Consider the following 22,390-nt stretch of genomic DNA (forward strand, 5'->3'; position numbering starts at 1 on the left):
TCACTTCTGCTGGAGGATTTTCAGATTGTATTTCCCTACATGTTTTTTCTTAAGATTTGACTCAAGGGAAGCTTTTTAAAATAAAAATTCAAATACTAAATTTATGAAAGTTTGATATAGAAGCATAAATACATGTTCAGGCTATGATGAAAGAAAACAGTTGACATTTTTCCAAATCAATTAAAATGTTCGCAAGCAAAACAAAAACATTTGAATATCAATGATTGCAGGGTTAGGTTACAAAATATTTAAGGATTTGAAGATCAGTGAATACCGTTTAACCCTTTCAATAATTAAGAGGCTGATGTTGACTTTGGAGGAGTTGCAGAAATTATCAGCTCGGGTGAAAACATTTGGACAGATTTTAGGAATCCAAAGTACATGAATCAGTTCATGAAAGAAAAATCCGAAGGAGACAAAGTGTTGAGCAGAACTTGACTGACGGGAAACATGCAGGAAAATACAGCATCCCCACTGTAAAAACATGGCGGTGGCAGCATCATGCTGTGGACAATGAGCAGCTCACTGTCATTTCCTGGACACACCTAAAATAGACAAGTGGACAATTTTCCGACAAGAACCTAAATAAAAACGCACGTCGCAGACCTTTAGAAACATACTGCAGGTTTTTTATTTACACTTGTCATGACAATGAAAAATCAACATGGCCCATGTGAACACAGTACACCACCTCATCCCTCCATGCAGGTCAAACGAAGCCGCCCAGACTACAAGATCTCGGCAAGCAGCAGAGGAACCTGGCCTCAGGCACACCTTAGCAACCACCAGGTACGTCCACCAAACTGAAAAGTAAAGCCGTCATGCACGACAACCGACAGTCTGTCTGAAGCAAGTCTGTGGTATCGCTTTGAAAAAATGAGTGAGACACTGATGAATCCAAACACTGTTTCACTGCACATCTCTACGGCCACACGGAAGCAATTTACCTCTCTCATTACGAACATTTACAAAGATGACGGCATTAGTAAATAACAAGCAGGAAATGCTGAAGCCTGTATAAAGTTGGTTGTCCTATGTTTGCAGCCTCGCAAAGACGGGCCCGGAGTAGGGTGAGGTGCAAAACCTCTCACCAGTCGTAGATCCTGAATCGGATGCAAGTAGTGATACGTTTGTGACGTCCACCGTCTAGAAATAGTGCTTTTTCTCAGTCGAACTGAAGTAGGCATGAAACCAATTTAACATAAAATAAAAATTAAAAAAAAAGATTTTTCAGAAGGTGAAATGGACATTCGCGTCTGATGATCATTCAAGCAAACAGAGCTAATTTGGTAAATCTGAGACAAGAATACTGCTGCAGAATACTGTGCATAATCTGTTTTACAGTGTTTCCACTTGCTCCAGTCAAAAAAAGAAAACCAACAAGTACAATAGATCCCATCAGAACCCGCAAGCAATTATAAATTAAAATAGCAGGAATTTAGCTTTACAGTGTTCTCAGCTGGACAGAGAACCGACGGTAACTGCTGTACCTGAAGGCAGCAGTTCCTGAACCTCGAGTCAGAGATGCCGAGCTTCTGAGCAGCCAGGATTCATGCAGCAGGCATGACCGTGAAAACACACACACACACACACACATACCACTACAGTTATTGCTTCAAAGCAGAGCGCACACACTCAAACACAATCAGTGCTGTTGGACTGCAGAAAAGACCAAATTAAAACATGGAGGCACCTTCAGTTACTGCATCACCACAACCTGAAGATTTTAAACACACACACGCAATCAAGTGACAAAGCAACAAAAAGACTCACGATAAAAATGTCACAACTCAAACGCTTTCAGGCAAATACTGACACATTACAAACTCTGCTGCAGACATTCTTTGGTCATGAAATGGACTCAATACATACATTTCTGCAGATTAGGAAACATGCTGCCATACAAAGAGAACAGGAAGTAACTGACATGACAGGTTCTGGACAAGATGTCTGATCTTTGAAGAAATCATGAAAAAGATAAACACTGTAAATCTTTGACAATAAAAAATGCCTAATTTGAGTATTTAATAAAATGTACATATAGAAAATAAATACTTCAGCTGACACCAAGACATGTTTAGTTATTTCTGCTTTTACCATCTAAGCAGAGATGCACCAATCTGTTGGCCAGGGAAGAGTATCAGCCAATTTTCCCAACATAGAAAGTCAAACACAAAGAAATCAGATTTTTTTTTTGTCCTTTGAATTCGCCAAAATTAATAACTCTCCGTTTTCAGTTCATAAGTGCATCAACAAAATGATTATCACCTGCACCGGCTGTAAGGAAATCCAGAACATTTTCAGTTTTTATGCGTTATAATCTTCAGAAACAAAATAAAAAATGGAATAGATCAAAACTGTAGTTAATAGAATAAACTGAAAATACATGCATTTTTTAGAACCCAAAACTGATTTTTAGTTAAGTGAAAACACTGAGGAAATTATAATAATTCAGATGTAGCTTTATGACTTTAAGGTAACAATTTAATTGCTGTAATTTTTTAAATGAGACAGTTGTGATCTGCAGGTGAAACCAGAAAACAGAAAGCTCTTATTCTACTAAAAACTAACACTATTTTTGGTCAATAAACGCATCAATGTGCTTTTCTGCACCAAACATAAGTTTGGGACATTTGCACTGCGCCATCATTTTTGGAATTTCTTCACTTTCCATAGCATTAATTGCCTCTACTGATACCAAAGTATTTGCAGGATACTTTTCTTCTATTATCGTTTGTCCTTACGGGGAAAAAATGTCACTATGAGAAGTGGGAGATAGTTATTGGCCTAGAAAAGACAGACCAGTCCAACTTTTTCTGCAGTTTTCAGAACCTAAATTTATTTTTGGTTAACAGGAATTGATTTTTATTTTTTTTTGTTTAAATGATACTTTTATAGGTAGTTCTTTCTTACCTCAAAATGCATGAATTCAAGAGTTCTATAATAGACTTATATAATTACAAGCAATTAATAAGTTACTTGCATTTATCTTTGTATGGCAGAGCTGCACTGAGCTGAATCGGTTCGCGCTCCGGTGCAGCGTGACGCTAACAGACACGAGCAAAGATCAAAGCAGCCACCTCACAGCTGCTGACGATGCTGAACACCGACGGAGGCCTGAATACGAACTTAAAAGAGGTGAGCGAGGATCCACCCCGCCTCCGCTCTCTGGCAGTCCACAGGAGGAGCAAAAGGCACAAAAACAGATACGGACGGTCCCAGCTGATCCCACTGCATCTCCGCCGCGTCTCCTCCGCGCCGCGGCCAGACGGCCTATGCAAATGGGAGTGTTTTTTTTTTTTTTTGCGCTGGGGCGGTCTCTCATTAGTGCACATTAAAAATGACAAAGGACGAGCCTTCTTCTGCCCGCTGGAATATAAAGGGTTAAAGGGAGGGAGTTGAAGGGCAGGAGAACACCGGGGATCAGCCCTGGAGCTCCTCAAAGCATGTCTCGCAAACCCGAACGGGCTTCTTGGAGGACGGCGTGAGGGCGCTCCTCGCTGAGCACTCGCCGCAGAAGATGTTGCCGCAGTGTCGACAGTGGTGCTGCGGATGCAGAGAAGGAGGGAGGGGGGGTAAACGACGGGCACTCAGTAAAGACAAACGGGAAGCAGAACGCGTCTCTCGCTGGGAACATCGAGGGGTTCTCACCTTCCTGACCGTGACGGTGAAGCCCTTCCCACAGGCCATGCAGTTCTGGACTTCGTGGTCCTCCGCCCACTTTCTGGTCAGACTCTGCGACTGTTTGATCTGCGGGCGTCGACAGCAGCAGTCACACTCAGGGAGCAACGCCATCAACCCGCCTGTGAGCTGCAAGCGCAGCGTGGCCGGCTCACCTGGAGCGACTGGTTCTCTCTGCCGAGCTCCTGCATGGCCGCCGTGGTGTCGTCCAGCTTCCTCCGGAGCTCCACCACTTTGGCCTGGAGCTTCTCGATCTCGCCTTCACCCGCGACGCACCTGCAGAGCAAACGGCGCAGATCGCTAATAGGCATATATGCTACTTGGAGGGATGAGAGTTTTTTTTTTGTTTCTTTGATTTCTCCTCATTTTCTGAGGAACCTGAGTAGGACAGATTTAAATCCACTTTTTATGAAGACTTTAAACCCGACTGTGCTGTGGAACTAGTTGTCTCTGCAGAGCCGTTTACCAAAAGTCAGATCGTCTCTCATGTTTGTATCCTCAACGTCTGACTGAAACAACTTTCTTTTTCCAAGAGTAAAAATAAGAAAATTAGGGCTAATATTTTCTCTTGTTTATACCCTGCACTTTTTGTCATTTTGTCCCAATTATGATCGTCCTTCAAACTTGTAAATGTTGGACAAAAGAAGGGAAAGAAAAGAGAGAAACAATGGAGGAAAGGTAGGACACAGGAATGCAAGTGAAGGTAGACACAAAAAAGGAAGGAGACAACGAGACGAAAAGACAGCAAGGTAGGACACGCGGAGGGAAGAAGAAGGAAGGAAAGAAAGTCAAGGGAACAAAGAAAAGAAGGACTCAACAAAGGAAGGGAGTGAGGGAGGAAAAAGAAAGAAAGGGCAGATGAACTAAGAGTAGGATGGACAGAGCAGTGATAAAAAAAGGAGGACAGAGTGAAGACAAGGACGAAGAACAGAGGGATGGAATAAAGGAGAGGATTTAAGACAGGAGGGAATCGTTCTTTCCAGACAGTGGAACGATTCTGCTGTTCCCACCTCGTCTTCTGGACTCATTTAAAAAGCAGCCTGTGTGAAACACTTCACCATTTTTATATCTGTGACAGGGCACACGTAGATAAAACTGAAAACTTCCTCTCTGTGTGTGCCCCGACTAAAACATTCTCCACTGACCTCTCTAGAAGAGCCCGCCGCTCGTCCTGGTTGTTCTGGACAGTGGCCTCCAGCACAGCGATCTCCCCTCTCAGCTCGTCCGTCTGCTTCTCCAGCTCGCCGACTCTCCGCTGGCTGCTCTGCCACTCCCTCTTCAGCGTGGCCACGTTTTCATTCAGGGCCGTGACCTGCACGCTCAGCTTAGCTTCAGCCTCCTCCCCGCGCTTCACCTGCTCCTCTCTGGCTCTCCTCTCCGCCGCCTGCAGAAGGAGAGCAGAGGAAATGGATCGCTAGAAGAAGAGGCGGCGGGGGGTTAGCGGCGTTCACGTGGAGGGGGACTTACGAGTTGGTCCTGGACTTCCTTTGTCTGGGCGAGGAGCTGCTCCTCTCGCTCGCTCCTGTTGTCCTTGGTGACCTGGTGCTCCTTCTGCTCCTCCTTGAGCGCCCCCTGCGCCGCCTCCACTTGACCCTGCAGCTCCAGTTTCTGCTGGATCAGCAGCTGCTTGGCTTCCTGCAACTCTCTTAGTTCCTAAGGAGGAATTGTTAAAGGTTCAGGTGCTTTCAACAAAGGATCACCATGTGTTTATGACAATAAATAGTAAATGGACTGAATTTATAAAGTGTTTCTCTTGTCAATACTCAAATAGCTTTCCACTAGTAATTTTTTTTTTCACAACGTATCTGATTTTAATCGTTTTTTTTCCACTTTATTTTCTAAAAAAAAAAAAAAAAAAAAAACACATTACAAATGACCAAAAATATTTTTAAGAAGTGACTTTGATTTCAATAATCAATCAGCTTGTCAAGCAAAATGGCAGCCTGGGTGGGCTGACATCACTCTGCGTGGAAACACAAAAAGTGTAAACAGTACACAAAAAATGTACTGTTAAAAAAAACACACAAACAAGAAATCCAGACCCAGTTGAACCCACTGGCTGCAGAGTTGAACTGATGATGAGTTTAAAACGTCGCTGAGGTCGTGAAGAGCTGACCCACCTTCTCACTTTTCTCCGCCAGCGTCTTCAGGTCAGAGGTCAATTTGCTGCTGCTCTTCTCCAGCACGCTCTTGGCTTTGTTCAGCTCCTCCGCCTTGCTTCTCTCCTTCTGCAGTTCCTCCTTAACTTGACCCTGCGTCAGTTCTCACACGCTTAGCAAATTACGACAACACAATCGTGAGCATTGCTGTTCAAACCCTTCCACCGACCTCTTGCTTTTGCAGCTCCTTCAGGGCTTGTTCCTGCTGCTGGAGCGTCTGGTGCCGTTTGGAGAGTTCTTGCTCCAGTGCGGACCGGGCCGCATTCAGCTCCTGAATCTGAGCCTCTAAAGCCGACTGATGCGTCCGATTGGCGGCCAGCTCCTCCTGAGCCACGCTCAGCTTCTCCTCCGAGCTCTGGAGACACAGAACATCTCTCAGCTTGTGCAAGACCTCAGAGAAGTATTCACACTTTGTCACATCAAAATGAGGAGCTTAAATGTATTTTTCTTTTTAAAGACAACCTATCGTGCTTTCTTGAATAGGTTAGGATAAATCTAATCACAAAATCATTCTTAGCAGAATCTGCTCAGTTCTGCATGTCTTGAGCTCCTTTCAGAACCCAGTTTTAGGGCCTCCTGTCACTTTAAATCCAAATAAGCTGCAGTTGGCTACGCCCCCAACTTAACGTTTATACTGGCACGTAAAAAGGGCTGCAAACAGATGTGCATTTATACAACCGTACATGTTTGAAAAGCAGAAGTGGAGCCTCTTGCACTACCAACACAAATGCAGGAAATGGTTTCTGGATGGCAAGTCAACAAAACACTTGGGTTTTCCAGCAGCCATTATACAGCGCCATTGTATGGTGGAAAAACCAGCTGACCAAATTTGCTGGAGCTTGTGTTGCTAGGTAACAGGGCTCGGCTTGGCTAGGTAATGGCAGAGTGCCCATCGAATGCGACTCAGCAATTGGGAGGTTTTTGAAAACAAACATTAAACTTGATGCCAAAAAAAAAACAGCTGGGTGATTTTTTTTTAAGTGCATGGGCTGTTATTAGAAGTAGTTGAGAACCAAATTAAAGTACAACATTTGAAATCAACATATAAAATTCCTCTGAAATACACCGAAAATGGCTGAAAATGTTAAAAGGGGTCCTTTTTCTGCTGGGCACCGTGAACCTGGTTTGCATCTGGTGAGTTTTGCACCTTTAGGTCTTGACGCAGAGAGGAAACCTCAGAGTCTTTGCCGTAAAAGTCGGACTGAAGCTTTGAGAAGTTTTCCTGGCTTTGCTGCAGGGACTGCTGCAGCTCAGCCGCCCGGCTCCTCTCAGCGGTCAGGTCCTGGCCGAGCTCAGACATCCGAGCCGCCAGTTTCCTCTCCTCCTCAGCCTGGAGAGGAGAATCAAACAAACGTATGCTCGGATCCTCCCTGTGCGTCGTTCCAAAGCTGCTCAAAATTACAGAAGATCCTCACCTTCTTGACAGCCGCTTCCTGCAGCTCAGCCACTTGGCCGCTCAGCCTCTTCGCCTCCTCCTCCATGGACCCCCGAACTGTCTTCAGCTGGTCCTGCAACTTCTTCAACTCTTCCTCCTTTGCCTTCAGCGTCCCCTGAGTCTTTAAGTGCTGCTGCTCAAACGATGTGAGCTGCGCCTTCAACGTTTTCTCTGCCTGACATTTGAGGAATCACCTTATGAGTAAAACCTGAAAAGGTGAAGCTCGACTGACTGCTTTTTCAGAGCGTTACCTCTCTCGTTTGCTCCAGCTGCTCCTTCGATTCGTTCATTTTCTTAGTGATGGCCTCGTTAGTTTTCAAAAGCTCCTTTCTTGTCTTTTCGATAGACTTGTCCTGAAGATTGGAGCAGAACACTGCTTTCAGTTCCTGATTGTTTTACACGAGTGGCTATTTATTTGATCCAGGTTGAAGGTCGAACCCACCTTGTCCTCCATGGCTGATTTATGGTTCTTCCTGTCGGCCTCCAGCTGATTCTGACTCTCCTTCAGAGCCTTGTTGGCCTTCTGCAGGCTCTCCTGAGTCGCTCCGAGCTCCTTCCTCTGCGCCTCCTTCTCCTGCTGGGCCTTCTGCAGCTCCGCAGCCAGACTCTGAGCCTTCTTGCTCAGCTCCGCTTGCTGACTCTGTCCCTCCTGGGTCACCTTGTCCAGGTTCACCTTCAGAGCCGCCATTTCCTGCTCACAGCACTCCAGCTGCTGCTGCACGCCACTCGCAGCCGCAGCCTTTTTCTGCAGCTCCTCATGCAGACTCTTCGTTCTAAGTGTAGAAAAACACATCAGAGATGTTAAAGAAGCCAAACGTTCAGGTGTGAAGATTTAATGTGTTTCTTTTGAGCTCACCCTTCCTTTTCCGTTTCCAGGGAGCGCTGCAGCTCCTTTGCTTTCCGTTTCACCTCTGAACTTTCCTTCTGCAGTTTCTGCACCTCCACCTGCAGCTGATCTCTCGCGGTCTGTACCTCCGCCGCCTGAGACTCCAGTTTCTGTTCGAATCAAAGTGTTGGTTTTTAAAGAGCACGCCGCCAATGGTTGCGATCGTGTTTCTAACACGAACCTTGCTGAGCCCTTCCAGCTGCTCCACCCGCTGCTCTGACGCCAGCAGTTTGTCTTTACATTCCTTCAGGCTGCTCTCCAGCTGGGCACTCTGCTCCTGTCTGTCTCTGAGCCTCTGGGCCTGATCCTCCAGCCTCTTCTGTGCTTCGCTCAGCTCCTGCACGACACATCAAGGACATTAGAAGGCGGTTATGCGGAAATCCAGAGTGGAAACACAGGAGACCCCGCAGAAAACTCAAGAAGTAACCGTTTCAGGAAACAAAAAGGGGTAAAGCAGTTGGGTTTTAGCATAGAAATAAAAATAAATAAATAGTCAGCGCAAAGAAAAAACCCGCCTGCTGTTTGTCCTGCAGAGCGTGCTGAGACGCCTCCAGGCTGTTCTCCAGGTTGGCCTTCTGCGCGGCCTTGGCCGCCTCTGCAGACAGAAGCAACTCTGTTTTGGCCTTCAGCTAAAGGAAAACGGACCAATAAAAAACTCGTTAGTCCAACGGGACAGCGCGCCGATTGACGTTTTGAGTTAAAAATCACCCGCGTTCGAGTGACTGGCGCACCTGAGCGTCCAGCTGGGATACTTTCTCCTTGCTGTCAGTGAGCTGGGCGGTGAGCTCGGTGACGGACGTCTCCAGGGTCTGTGCTCGGTCCTGGGCTGAACGCAGCTGAGTCTTCTGCTCCTGGACCTGCTTGTGAAGGTTGTCCTGGGCCTGCTTGTTGCTCTCAGACTGGTTCTTCAGCTTGTCCGTCAACTGTGCAACCTTTAAAAGTCCCGTACGAAAGAATCAGGGCCGAAGCGATTAATCGGATTAATCGTGATGAGTAGATTACTGAAGTAATCGTCAATTGTCTTAATAATCGATTAATCGTTAACTGGAGTTAGCGATAAGAATACCCTCTGAGCAGTAATAAAACCAAACCTGTACAAAAAAATTTATACATTTTGCATTTAACATAAAAAAATAAATAAATATGTTGTGCCCAGAACTCCACAAGAAGCAATTTAAGCTTCATCTGGTTCAAATTGTGTGAAAAAAAATATCTTAAGTACCGTTTTATTGGTTAATCCAAAAACAAATGATCAACAGATCAGCCCAACAATGTTCAGTCAAACAGAATGGGTTGAGCTTTTCACATGCTGATGTTAGAATAATTTTTTTTGTTAGCTGCAGATGCATCGTTTGCTGCAAATGATCAAGTGTAAACTAAAGGACTGCTGCGTTGTTGCATTTTAAAATTGTTTTTTTTTTTTATTTGAAGTGGTTAAAAGAAAAATCGACATAATTTACCAATTTTCTATCCGATCAATCATCAGAAAAATTTATTGAATAAATCGATTACGGTACTAAAATAATTGTTAGTTACAGCCCTTGAAGAAAAAATCTATTAAAGATTTTGACTTACAGACATTAACATAATATAATATGAAAAGAGCACAGAAACGTATAGAACATCGTGATACAATCATGGAAAGGACGAAGACCACAGAGGAGTGCAGAGAGTGCGGGCCTCCACCTGTTCATGCAGTGCGTGGTTCTTCTCTTTCAGCTGGTTGAGGAGCGCCGTCTCTCCCTCCCCAGCCTGGATTTTGGCACACAGGTCCTCTCTCTCTGCCTCCAGCTGGCTCACAGTGTCTTTACTCTTCTGAAGCAGAGCCTCCAGGTTCTGGATCTTCTGGTCTTTGTCCCCGATCTGACGCAGCACCTGCTCCAAGTCATTCTGCAGAACGACGCGAGGAAACATTTTATATTTAGTTCTGCTGCTGCAGTCTCATGCTGTGGGGGATTTGAGAGTCGAACCTGAGGCACAGGTTTAGTTTCCCGCAGGGCGACGACACGAAACACAGAGCAAGAGCTAAACTCTGATATCATGCATGTTTCATGTATTAGAATGGCCTAATGAAAGTCCAGACCTAAATCCAACTTGACAGAAAGCCTCCTGAAGGCAATTTTTCAAAAATGTCCAGAGATTTTCAGTCAGACTGACCTCAGGATAAAATGCGAAGAAGAATGGGTAAAAATGTCAGGCTCTACATGTTGCTGTTTTATCCGTTTCAAATCAAAGGGGCTAAAAACAAAACGGATGCCACTCCTGTTATTGCATCATTTTCTTTCCACTTTAAAAGTAAGCACCGCAGCATGTTGGTCGACCATAAAACCCCAAATAAAGCCTTCGTCTGTGTTCACATCGTGACAAAATGGGAAAAAGAGCAACTGATGTTATTACTTTGGCACTGTGAATAAAAATCTTCTCTCTCGTCTCAGATGAGTGTGTTGTTGTGCAGTACCTGCGCCTCCCGCAGTTTGCCGTTGGTGTTTTGCTGCAGCGCCTGAAGCTCCTGGTGCTGCTGCTTGGCTTTCTCCAGCTGGTGCTGCAGGTCCGAGTTCTTACTGGAGCTCTCCTTTAGCTGAAGTAAAACACAGTGAATGTTTGTTCATTTTTCTCCCAAAAATATGCCATTTTAAGTCCAACTTGTCTTCCCCTGATCTACTAACAAGAATAAACCTTGCGGGAAAGTTTCACATTCCCACCTGCTCTTCAGTTCGGGAGAGTTTGAACTGGAGGTCGGCCGCTTGCTGCTCTCTGTCCTTCAGTTTCTCTCCAGACAGCTGCCTCTGCTCCTTCAGACGGCCCTGCAGCTCGCCTACCTGCCGCTCGGCCTCCAGCAGTTTGGCATGCAGCTGCATGGTGCGCCAGGAAGTGTGAAAACACGAGACAGAAAGATTAGAAATGGAGAGAACATACTAGCACCTCCAGAACCTTTTTGTTCTGCATAACTGCGACTCAAACGCTGAGCTTGTATAATAATGCAGTCTGAGTCGACACAGGAGACTCTGTCTCAACATATGGGACATGACGATTAATAAGTGCTGTGTGAGCTGAGCTTTGATCTGAATGACTGTTTTTTTTTAATCTGCCTGCACATAGCTTTTGTTCTGCACGCTGCTGATCTCACCTGACTGATCTCTGTCTGCTGCTGGGCACCTTGGCTTTCTTTTTCCTCCCTCTGATGCTCCAGCTGCTTCCTCTCCACCTTCAGCTCTGCGTGTTTCACCTCCAGCTCTGCTACCTCGCTCCTCAGCTTGGCCGCCTCCTCGGCCCTCTCCGCCAGCTCGGCCTGGGCCTTCTGAAGGGAAGCTTCGGCCGCCGCGGCTCGAGCCTGGAGCTCCTGCACCTCCGAGTCCCGCTCCCTCAGGCTGTCCTGGACGCCCTTCTTGGCGGCTTTCTCGGCTCCCAGAGTGTCCTCCACTTCTTGAAGCTCCTTCTCCTTACGCACGAGTTTCTCAGAGAGACTCTAGGGAAGAAAAAAAAAAAAACGAAATACGTAGTTATGAGCCTTCTGAGGAGAAACATAAGACTGTGTTTCTTGTGGTTGGCCTGAAAGGAATGATGTCGCAGTAGATCCCAACACCTTTGTCTTTTATTCCTACACATTTCCTGTTTTCCAACAAATCTCAACTATTTCATACAACAGTCAGCCAGTTTATGACATGCAAGAACAAAAGGTATTTATTGTGCATCTTTTTGTGTTATTGTTTCTATAATCATTAAAAGATTCTAAAGTGTCAGAATGCAACTCAGAAACTAATATTTCATTCATCTTGTTCTCATCATGTTGTCTTAATACAGACTATTCATCTCCTTATGAGGGGATGACAAAATCTCAAGCTTGTTTTGTTGAGTTTTATAATAGCTTCACATTAGGATGAAGGAATTTGGTGCCTCTGTTGTCCTGGAAACAGCTTCAAATACTCTGAGAAATGAGACCTTGAGCTCACTTCATCACACTTATCTCATTATTAAATCTCAACCTTGATTTTTTTTTTGTACACAAACTTGTTATATAAAGAAAACAAGACCATGAGCTTGTTGCTACAGTCAGTTAATTGTTATTATATCACACTGACAAAACCATGAGCTCTCGTCTTGTCAAAATAAGTTTAACAAACAACTGCAGAAAAGTAATGAGACCCTGAGCTTGTTTTCTCTTTTGGGGGGAATATAGTTATCCATCTAAATATCATCTTATGTAAAGATAATGGGATGCCGAGTTTGATTTGTCGGGATAACAAGAGCTTGATTTAGTGAGAACAGTTTCAGTATCTCACTACATGCTGAGATAATGAGATGTTTTTGCTTGCTTCAGCATTCTGAGATAACATCACCCATTTGTCAACGTCTGACATTTTTACACACAAACGCATACAGCGACATGAAAAAACAAAAACCTCCAAACTAACAAACACCTAAACAAGATAACACTGTGGCATTAAACAGAGAAGGGCAGATTTGAATATTTTTGGAAGAATGAAACGGGGACATTTATAAAAATACACCATTCTATTTTTTTTATATACTTATGCAAACAAGAAACACGCCAAAAGAAAAAACGTGTATAGTTAAAGCAGTTTGATGTAGCGCCTCGTGAACTCCCACGGCCTGTGCGATAGGAGCAAAGGAAAGGAACAGTCAAGAGGCCGGACTGAAGTGCGGCACGTCGCCTCTGCACGGAGAGCTCTTTTCACGGCCCGGGTTCTGGCAGCAAGCTCGATAACAGAGTCACGGAGTACAAAATGCTGGTGACGACAACGTGGGCGGCCAGCCTCAGACTGCAACAGGACCCACGGATTCAGCAGATGAAATCCAGCGAGTCAAACGGACGCTTGTGCTTTTCTTTTCTTTTTTTTTTAAACCCTCTTCTTTAGTTCATCTCTTAAAGTCTACTTTGGTGCATCTCCTTTTCTCAATGTTAGATTTAGAGACTGATTAACCTCCTGATGGTTGTTCAACTGGCCACTAATAAACCAATGTACCGTCAGAAGAAACAGGGAATCAGACTGGAGGGTCCACCACTGTAATCGCTCTGCTATCTGTAAACAAACACCTCCTCTGCCTGCCGTGGGACCACATCTGAGCCCGATGAGTGACACTTTAATCTCTGCGCCACATTCTTCTCCTCCCGTTGCACCAGTCACATTACCTGGCTGAGGTTAAATTTCTCGCTGACTGACAAGGAGGTAAACCAACTATCACCCCCTGCTGGCTTGATAATAGTGCTCACCTTAATATTTGTCAGCAAGCGTGATAGGTATTTTCCTAGAACCTACATAAAAGAACCACAGACAACGTATATGAATTTATGACTAAACTTCTGCAAGCAAAAGGAGAAGACTCTGTCAACTGCTTCTCAGAGCTGTTCACAGAGCGTTCTGCTTCTCTTTGGATACAGCTTGTCTTTTATTCTCAAACTTCAAAGAGGGAGGATAGGCAAGATAGACAGCAGAGGAAAAACAGCAAAGGTCGTAAAACATTTTACCTAAACAAAGCAAAGGTCGTAAACCAATTTAACATCTGGCCCCTGATCTGAGCCCGGTTCAAATCTCGGTCAAACTGTTTCACATGAAGATAACAGGCAGCTGTGACTTCCAGGTCAGTTCACACATACAGTTTAAACAAGAGAACACTTTAACCTGAAAGTAACAACAAAATGATAATACCAAAAATCTCTATCAAAGCGTCTGTTGCTAAAGGCGGCATCGCAACATTGAGTTGCAGAAGGGGAGGCTCACAGGTAAAGCTTGTGAGAGTAACTGGTGGAAAAGTAAAATCCCACACATTTTCCAGCCACAGCTATTTGTTCAGGATCACGTGGCTGTAATGGATGTTTCCTTCCGCTGCTGTGTAAATATTACCTGACATTGTTGCTGCAAATTATTGAGATTCCCCTGCAGCTCGTGGATTTGTTGCGTGTAGACAGCGGCTTCCTGCGGACCCTTCTCCAGCTCGGCTTTTAGTTGGGATATGGTCATCTGCACATCAGCAGACCTGTGTTAGAGTCTTGCCAAAAATCCTTAAGCGTGTATTCAATAAACTACAGCGAAGAAGGGATGGGAAAAAAAATTTAATGCAAAGCAATTAAAAGCAAATGGTTGCACACACACACACACACAAATGCTTGAAAAGAAGTTTCGCACTGCTTGGACAGAAAAATCTGCATTCAAAAAGGAAAACTCCCAAAGGTTAAATTAAATTGGTGACCGACTTGAATCGACTGGTTTTACCTCCAGTTTTTGAATCTTGTGTATCGGAGGGATACAGTGAGTGAGAGGCACAGGAAGGAGGGAAGGGAAGGAGACACGAGGACAGAAGGTAAGTCAGAAAAAAAAACAAAGGCAAGCTTCAGTTTCAGGAGGACAAAGTTTGTAAACTGATGGGAATAAGGGAGTATTTGACACAAAAGGGGTTTAGTGTATTTGTTTTTGCCTTTTTAATGATTCATGAATACGAAACCCAAATTCCTCTTTATTAAACATTAAACCGTTCAGATCCTTTTGTTTTAAAAACTCATTGAGATTACTGGTTATTTAGCCATTTGAATGCATTCATAAAAGCCTAAAATTGATGCCAATGAGTGTATGTAAATTCATCATAGGACCAGGACATAATTTACCGTAATCTTACATTGTAAAAAGTATTGTTCGCCAGTTCTCAGCTCAATGTGCTCAACAGTCGCTGCTTGCTGCTAAAAACAGGCTAAATATGTAGCCATTGGCATGACTGTGATGTTAATCATGACAGAGAAAATCTATTCAGAATATGCTTCTTGGGTAAAAATAGAACTGATAGTTGAGAAAAGAAAGGATTCAGAGCCTGAAGCTCAATGATGGAGCTATAAATATTCCTCTGCTCCAGAATGCTGGGGGAGAAAAAAAATCCCTGAATTATTCACGAGGCGGTAATTAAGAGCTGTAAAATGTGCAGGGCAGCGGTATACAATGTAATATCTTCACAGCTCTTCCTGAAATGTGAAGCTCTCCCTGAAAAAGTGAAGATTCAGTGAGCGTTGGTGTTTTAGTGCCCAAACCTCTGAGGTAGTGTAGTTAGCCTGCAGCTCTGTGTAGTGGCTTTTGAGGCGCTCGGACTCTTCCTCCCGCTCACGGGTCGTCCGGTCCATGAGCGTCTGCACCTGGACCAGCTCCTTCTGCAGAACCTCCACGTCCTCCACTCCCGGCCGCTGCAGCTAGGGGGCAGAGAGGAGACACCGGGTCACTCGGGAGGCAGACAGAGAGGAATATCGGAGCTGCTGGGCTGGAAGCAGAAGCTGGAAAGAAGGAGTTTTGTGTGTTTACCAGTTCTGTTTGAAGTGTCTCATTCTCCTGTTTCTCCCTCTGCAGCTGTTCGCTCAAACTGGAAACCCTCTGATCGGCAGCCTCCCTCAGGCTTTTCTCCTCGTCGTAGCGAGACTTCAGGTCTGACGGATTCGATGTTTTCCAGAAATCAAACAATTAAAATGCCTTAACGAAACTTTTAAAAAGTCGGAAAATGTGTCTAGAGCATACAATGAAACACATTCATCTAGAAAAGGTAGAACTGGAGATGAAAGACAAAGAAGAGACGAATGTGATGCGGCAATCTTTCATAGAATATTTCAACAAGATGAGTGGTTGCATCCACACATTTTATTACTATTATTTTTTAGGTAATGTTTCAATTTATTTATTTGTATGACTGGGAGTCGTATTTTGTGTGTGTTCAAGAAAACTCAATAAAGAGATTTAAAAAAAAAAAAAAAAAAAAAAAGAAGCAGCAGCAAAATGTCCACATAGCTTTCAAGAAAATGTGGATACGACACAAAGGCAGCTTTGAGGTTGACAGCGGTTGAGTAAAACAGAACTTCAGCTTGTTAGCTGACCCCTAGACTCTGACCTCACAGTCTCCCAGTCCCACACTGACCTACTATCTCTGTGGCCAGCTGCGCCGCCTTCTGCTCAAACAGGTCTTTCATCTGCTTAATGTTGAACTTCTCCGTCTCTGCTTCCACTAACTTTCTTTCGAGGGCTGAGGAAGAAAAACACCCAGCATGTTAGCGACAAGTGACCGCAGACTCCATCTCAACGTGTTCTTTGAACGCAACGCTTGGCCACCTGAGTCCTCAGCACCTATCGGTCCATCGTTCTGTGGAGCAGAAAGACAAAGGAAAGCATCTTTACTGATCACACAGTTGCGTATTTAGAGGGCCAGTGCTTTACTGTATTATGCTAAATATCTTAAAGGATTTACTTGCTTCAGTTGTCCTTGAACTTTGTCCAGTTCTTTCTTTAGTTCTCCAGAGAACCATCGCTCCTCCTGATAAAAAAAAAAGAGGACAAAAGTAGATCTTACAGCAGATGTCACAGCTCTGCGACACTCACAGCTTTGAAACTTTAACCTCACCTTGAGAGAAGCGTGGAGATCCTGAACCTCCTGCCGCAGCATGGTGAGGTCTTCACTGAAGGGAGGAAAGAGACGGATCAGGACAATGTTCTGCCACAGTGTGGTCAGCTGCTGAGGCGTGACCTTACAGTGTCATGCAAAAGCGTTCAGAGCTCTTGACCTTTTCCACATTTTGTCACATAACCTCCACGAACTTTGAATGTATTTTATGTGAGAGACAAATGAAAACTGAGCTTTGATTCAAACCGTTCCAGCGTAGCGCTGGCTACCCACAGCATGATGCTGCCACTGCTGCGTTTCACAGTGGAGACTTTCTGAGTGATGTGCAGTGTTCATTTACTGCCACACATTTTTAAAAGTTTTCTTTTAAAAATGGTCAAATCTTTGGTCAAATCACTGAATAAAAACTATAGCTGCTGCTATGTGACAATCTGAAATAGTCCCAGGGGTTTGAATACTACACACAGTACTGTATATGGCTTCCCTCATATATAGAGAGATTAAATTACATGCATCTTAAGTCAATTTACCAATTAAATTACGTGCTAAGACAACTGGTTGCACTGGCTTTAATTTAGGGGTACCAGAGTAAATAAAAGTATGCCATACTTTTCTTAAAAACCCTGCGTTTTTTTCCCCCCACATTTCATACTTATACACTACTTTGTGTTGAGCTATCACATAAAATACCAACAAAATAAAAAATATTTTGAAAAGGACCAAAAGTGAAAACATGAATACTTTTGCAAGTCCCTGTAGATGTTAAAACTAGCCTCACCGCGTGGGAGCCACATGAGCGGGGAGGTCTCCAGTGTCGTGGAAAAGCTCATAGTGTTTGAAGAGTTCGTCTGCAGAGTTGTGAGACTTCATGCACTGAGGACAGATGAAGCCCTGGAGAAAGAAACGCGTCATCACACGCTAAAAACGTCATATCAGAGCGTTTCAGATCCAGCGTTACGTTAGGAAACCGTTACCTCGGACGTCTGGTCGTGGTTCAGGTCAGTTGTGGGCTTCTCCGACTCTGCATTCTGGGAGCCTCCCTTCCCAGGAGTCTGCAGACGACAACACACACTTTGACTGGAGTGAATAAATATAAATGCTGCTTGTTTAATCACCTGACTGACACAGAGAAGAGCTGCAGTGTCTGTAGGCTCTATATAAAGCTCCACATAATTTAAATTTTATTGTAAATGGTGGTAGTTGTGGGCAGGAAAGATCTCCCGTAGGGTGCATTGTGTATTTTATTGCTGCAATGACTATAGTTATTTTTCTGTTTTTAATCAGAGAAGCATAATCTTACAGAGAAAATACATCCCAAATTAAAATATATATTGTTTTCAACAAAATCACTGGTGCCAAAATGTTCACCCTCCACCCTTTAGCAGTTTACTTATAATAAATTCACAGCAGCCATTTTTATAGTTAATTTTTTACCTTCTCTCACTGAACTGAGTTCCTGAGAACTTTTAATTAGTAATCCATATCTCAGGGGTATAAATATGATGCGACTCAGAAAGATATTTGTCTTTCGAATTGCTTCAAAAATGGGAAAGACAAGGGAACACCCCATTGAAGTAACACAGATGTATTGAATGCTGCTAGATAAATGGAGTCAGAGGCTTTTTCTATTAATACTGACCCGTCAAAGTGGTCTTACACAGATACACAGATCCCTCAGCAACTCCAGGTTAAGTCTCTTTATAAGTAGCAGCTCAGCTGGATTCAAACTCCCCCCTTTTTGATTGTAAGACAACTGTTCCCTTCATCCCACAGTCATCCCAAAATGGGAAACACAAGAGAACATAATTAAAGAGATTTAAAGGCAAAAGGACCTTTGATGAAGTGCTTGGCGGAGACTTGAGCTTATTTGGTCGCCTCACAGGTTGAGAGATTTGATAATAAAGTTGAAAAATCTCAAGCTTTTACACATTTTTACCAGAGAGACCAATAAGAGTGGAGCTGGCATCTCTACCCCTCCCATGCAAGACTTACTGCTTTGAATTTATTTCTATTTTCATTTTTGAGGAATTTCACTGAGTAAAATGTTGGATCCAAGAAATATTTTAAATGGGATTTTCTCTTTTTAATGCTATTGTGCAACAATGGTCTGCTTTAGATATTTTTTACAATGAGGTCTGTAAATACGGACAATGCTCTCCGATGCGGCATTTCTGCTCACACATTGTCAGCTCGCAGTGTTTGCAAAAGAAGAGCAGCAGCAGTATTTTGGGTCCAAACCACAAACTGTGGATTCAGCAAGAAGACGATCATTTCCAACTCCACAAACGACAACATTTTTATCATGTTAGTAGATTTATATTTCTTCTGGTCATTTGGAAGAAAATTAAGCATTCTAAGTTATGCTACTGAGTTTAATCCAAAAGTGAGAGATATTCCAATTAAACTATGCATTTTTAATCAGGGTCATTTGAGACCATTGTCATTTTCTATCCGAGTTTCAGTGCTAAAATAGGATTTTTGGGAGGAAATGAATACATTAATGAATTAGGTCTGTGTGATATACATTGTACACTTTAAGCCTCGTTGTTCGGAGCTGACCGAAGAAGCGGTAAACGATTTGTCTGAAGGCAGATTGAAGGTTTGCGTCATGGAACAACCTTTGATCCAGATCAAACAAACAACAAGTTTATACCCTTACAACATTGTCATCAGCAAATCAAAAACACTACTTATAAATTTGAGGCTTTACTACTGTTAATTCAATGTCATAAAATGAAATTTGATTCTGGGATTTATTGATGAACATTTTTAGCCTAATACAAACTTAAACCTTTTAACATGGTGCAATATCACTTATAGGTGGTGGAAGTAGTGACCAAAGGTCAGAAAGCAGTGACGTGAGGCAGTAATGAAACTGCAGTATCGTTTAGTCGCCTGACAAATTGACTTGACATTGCCAGACTGATCAGACATTATTGTTCTGACATGTTGGGTTCCAGTTAAAAAGTTCAAGGTAACTGTTTGGTTTAGAAATAGTGAGGGAATAAATAAATATATATATATATATATATATAACATTTCACTAAGAGAACACCACTAGTGCCTTCTGTAATTTAATCTTAGTATTAATCCAGCTGTGCTGTGAAAAGCCTCAGAGGTTTAGAAAACAAACAGCATCCTAAACAACAGGAAACACAGGTTAGTCATATTTAGATCATTATGAATCACCAACAATGTTTCTAGTCTTGCCACAGATTCTCAATTCGACCTTGATCTGGCCTTTGACTGTGCCGTTCTTTCAGAGGATGTGCTTTGATCTAAACCATTAAACTTTAGCAATGGTTGTGTGTTTAGAGTTGCTGTAAAAGACTTTCAAAACTGCAGTTAGATTACTTCTGGTGGAGTAACTAGTTTTCTCTGGCTGAATGAAGCATTTGTTGCAGACTCAGAGGATGTTACTTGGGCTGAAGAGGAGTAAAAAATTACATATGAACACATGTGACATGACATGGGTATGAATAATTTTTCAAGGGAGTGAAGATTTATTTTCTAAATGATGAGAACGCAACAACCATCCTCAAAAATACAACCTAATGCCGAGTTTCCTACTTCTTTAAAACAGAGCTGTACTTTAACGCTAAATGACCTGAGGCACCCAGCCATCAGCAGCAGATGCCTTGATTCAAGGAAATTACATTGTTAGGTCTCAATGGACCGGACTCACTTCTTAATCACATCACATCCCACTTGCGTGCTATTTAAGCTGGTCTGGAATGTAATCTGGAGAATTTAAAGGTCAGGTGTATACTTTAAACCTGTGTTTATGGTTTTTAAACCAAGCCTGAGATTTGTCTGAGTGGTGGATAGGAACAAACCAGTCACCAGTCTACAGCAGGGGACTGGTTTGGCAACAAACCAGTCTAAAGCAGGGGTGGGCAATCCTGGTCCTCGAGGGCTGGTGTCCTGCAGCTCCTAGATGTCTCCCTGGTCCAACGCACTTGAATCCAACAGCAGAATCACCTCCTAAGTGCAGTCAAGTTCTACAGAGTCCTGCTAACGACCTCATTATTTGACTCAGGTGTGTTGAAGCAGAGATACAGCTAACACAACCAGGAACAAAATCTGTTCCTGTAGACTGCTGGTCAGCTGTCTCCTGTTTTAAACAGAACTTGAGCAAAATCTGTTTAAAACTTGTTAAATTCTCAGTGTTACTCCATTAGACCCAGAATGGTAAAAACATAAAACTTTCTGCAGGCTTACTTGAAAAGCAAACCTAAATTCAGCTGGAGTTTGCTCAAAGTTTTAGCTTAAGTCTACCTATAAAATACAAATGTCAAACTTATATTACTGTATAGCTTTATGATTTATTACTTTTTTAGCAGCAGGAGTATTAAGTTTGATTCTTTGTTTTAATAAAAACAAAAAGAGCATATGTGTTTTTTTTTTGTTTACATTGTGATAAATAACGTGTTATTTGAACACGTTCTAATACTAAAACAATCTCCAACTGGTTTGTATGCTTAGTGAGAGGTTTTATTTTCCTGCAGAACAATGCCAGACCCATCAGGAAATATAACTTCCGTGTCGGAGAGAACAGATCAAAACCATATTTATGGAAAAATGTTTAAGTACAATACTGCCTGTAGTATTATATAGCTTCATATTGCATATGCCTCATATATCAATCTAACGGGTGTCACTATAAGATACTTTCTGCTTTTCGCTTTACCTGTCACTGGTTATAAAGTTATTGCTGAACAGTTTAAGTCGGTGAGTCATGTGCTCCAAGTGTACACAATGCGGGTAGCAATGCATTGTGGTTAATGTGGTCCAATGCGAAAGCTTATCAGCTCAATTTAGTACGTTAGTCCAACAACTTACTCTACTGCCAACCATATAATTTGTTCATGCATACATTTATAAGCCTAGTTACCTAAAACGCCTGTTTACATGCTCATAGAGCATTTCTTCAACGTCTGTAGCTAACGATAGCGTTAGCATCTGATGAATTAAACCACCACTAACTAAGCCTTAGTATCAACATTAACCGTTGCTTTTTCATATTACTGGTTTCTACTGTCTGTAATAGAGCTAGATGAGTCTGTATTTTGTTCGGAGAACCTATTTTCATTACTGTCAACAGTACAATCATTCAACTACATCAAGTTAGCATGCGCTAATGGCTAGCTGTGTCATCCAAAAGGAAGGAGCGCTTGATGTTTCCACCCCAACGTGACGAGACCGAGAAGCACTCCGGGCAAGGAATCCACGAACCACAAACACACACAAGCCCCGCCCATCAGCGGTACGTCATTTAACTAAACACGCGCACCCGTCAAGAAACCAGACACAGATGGGCCTGCGTCTTCCAGGGAAAACGAGCCGCTATGCTCAAAACAAAAGCGATCCCGATTGATTAACCTCACAAAGGCTTACCATTTGAAGTATCCGTCTGAACATGTCTTCGATTGGGTTTGTCACGACACAGAAGCTGATCAGTTACCAAAATGCAAAGTTTACGTGTGGAAACAAGCGAACACCTGACCAGGCTGTGGGAGAAGCGGAGGATGGGCGGGTCGTGAAGGGGATGGTTGAGCGGCTGCTTTCACCGTGGCTGCTCATATAATTACTGTCAACACAGAGCTGTCATGTTCTGGTTCATTGACAAAACTGTAAATATAAATTATCAAACATATCGTATGTTGTATATGTTTCATATACAACATACTGTATGTTGTATATGTTTCATATACAACATACTCTAGAAATATTCGACTCTTACGCATTTTTAAAAACTTTAACACAAGAGCCAATAAATGTTCAACACACATTAAGCGCTCCTTCTAAGAAAAGCTTAAAGAATTTCTGTCCTGGTTAGTTTCC

General features: G+C 43.0%; 1 protein-coding gene across 2 annotated transcripts; it reads right to left on the reverse strand.

Annotated features, from left to right (window-relative positions):
• Positions 1-607: 607 nt before the first annotated feature.
• Positions 608-22,106, reverse strand: eea1 (early endosome antigen 1). Of its 2 annotated transcripts, XM_008411468.3 has the most exons (30): positions 21,944-22,106; positions 17,521-17,598; positions 17,325-17,437; positions 16,547-16,601; positions 16,394-16,459; positions 16,258-16,288; positions 16,067-16,171; positions 15,463-15,584; positions 15,198-15,353; positions 14,395-14,409; positions 14,026-14,142; positions 11,289-11,627; positions 10,864-11,013; positions 10,620-10,739; positions 9,848-10,051; positions 8,893-9,093; positions 8,677-8,790; positions 8,343-8,498; positions 8,132-8,271; positions 7,718-8,048; positions 7,527-7,628; positions 7,256-7,450; positions 6,988-7,170; positions 6,010-6,195; positions 5,802-5,933; positions 5,149-5,334; positions 4,827-5,065; positions 3,837-3,957; positions 3,652-3,750; positions 608-3,546 (listed from the first exon to the last, which is right to left on the reverse strand). In XM_008411468.3, exons 1-30 carry the CDS (start codon positions 21,965-21,967, stop codon positions 3,424-3,426), a joined length of 4,203 nt encoding a protein of 1,400 aa, XP_008409690.2. In that variant the 5' UTR covers positions 21,968-22,106; the 3' UTR covers positions 608-3,423. The 2 variants fall into 2 exon arrangements, with proteins under 2 accessions (XP_008409690.2, XP_081464192.1); XM_081608066.1 differs by lacking the exon at positions 14,395-14,409.
• Positions 22,107-22,390: the final 284 nt, after the last annotated feature.

Source organism: Poecilia reticulata, chromosome 6 (assembly GCF_904066995.2).
Source record: "Poecilia reticulata chromosome 6, P_reticulata-male-v2, whole genome shotgun sequence".
NCBI classification, from domain to species: domain Eukaryota; kingdom Metazoa; phylum Chordata; class Actinopteri; order Cyprinodontiformes; family Poeciliidae; genus Poecilia; species Poecilia reticulata.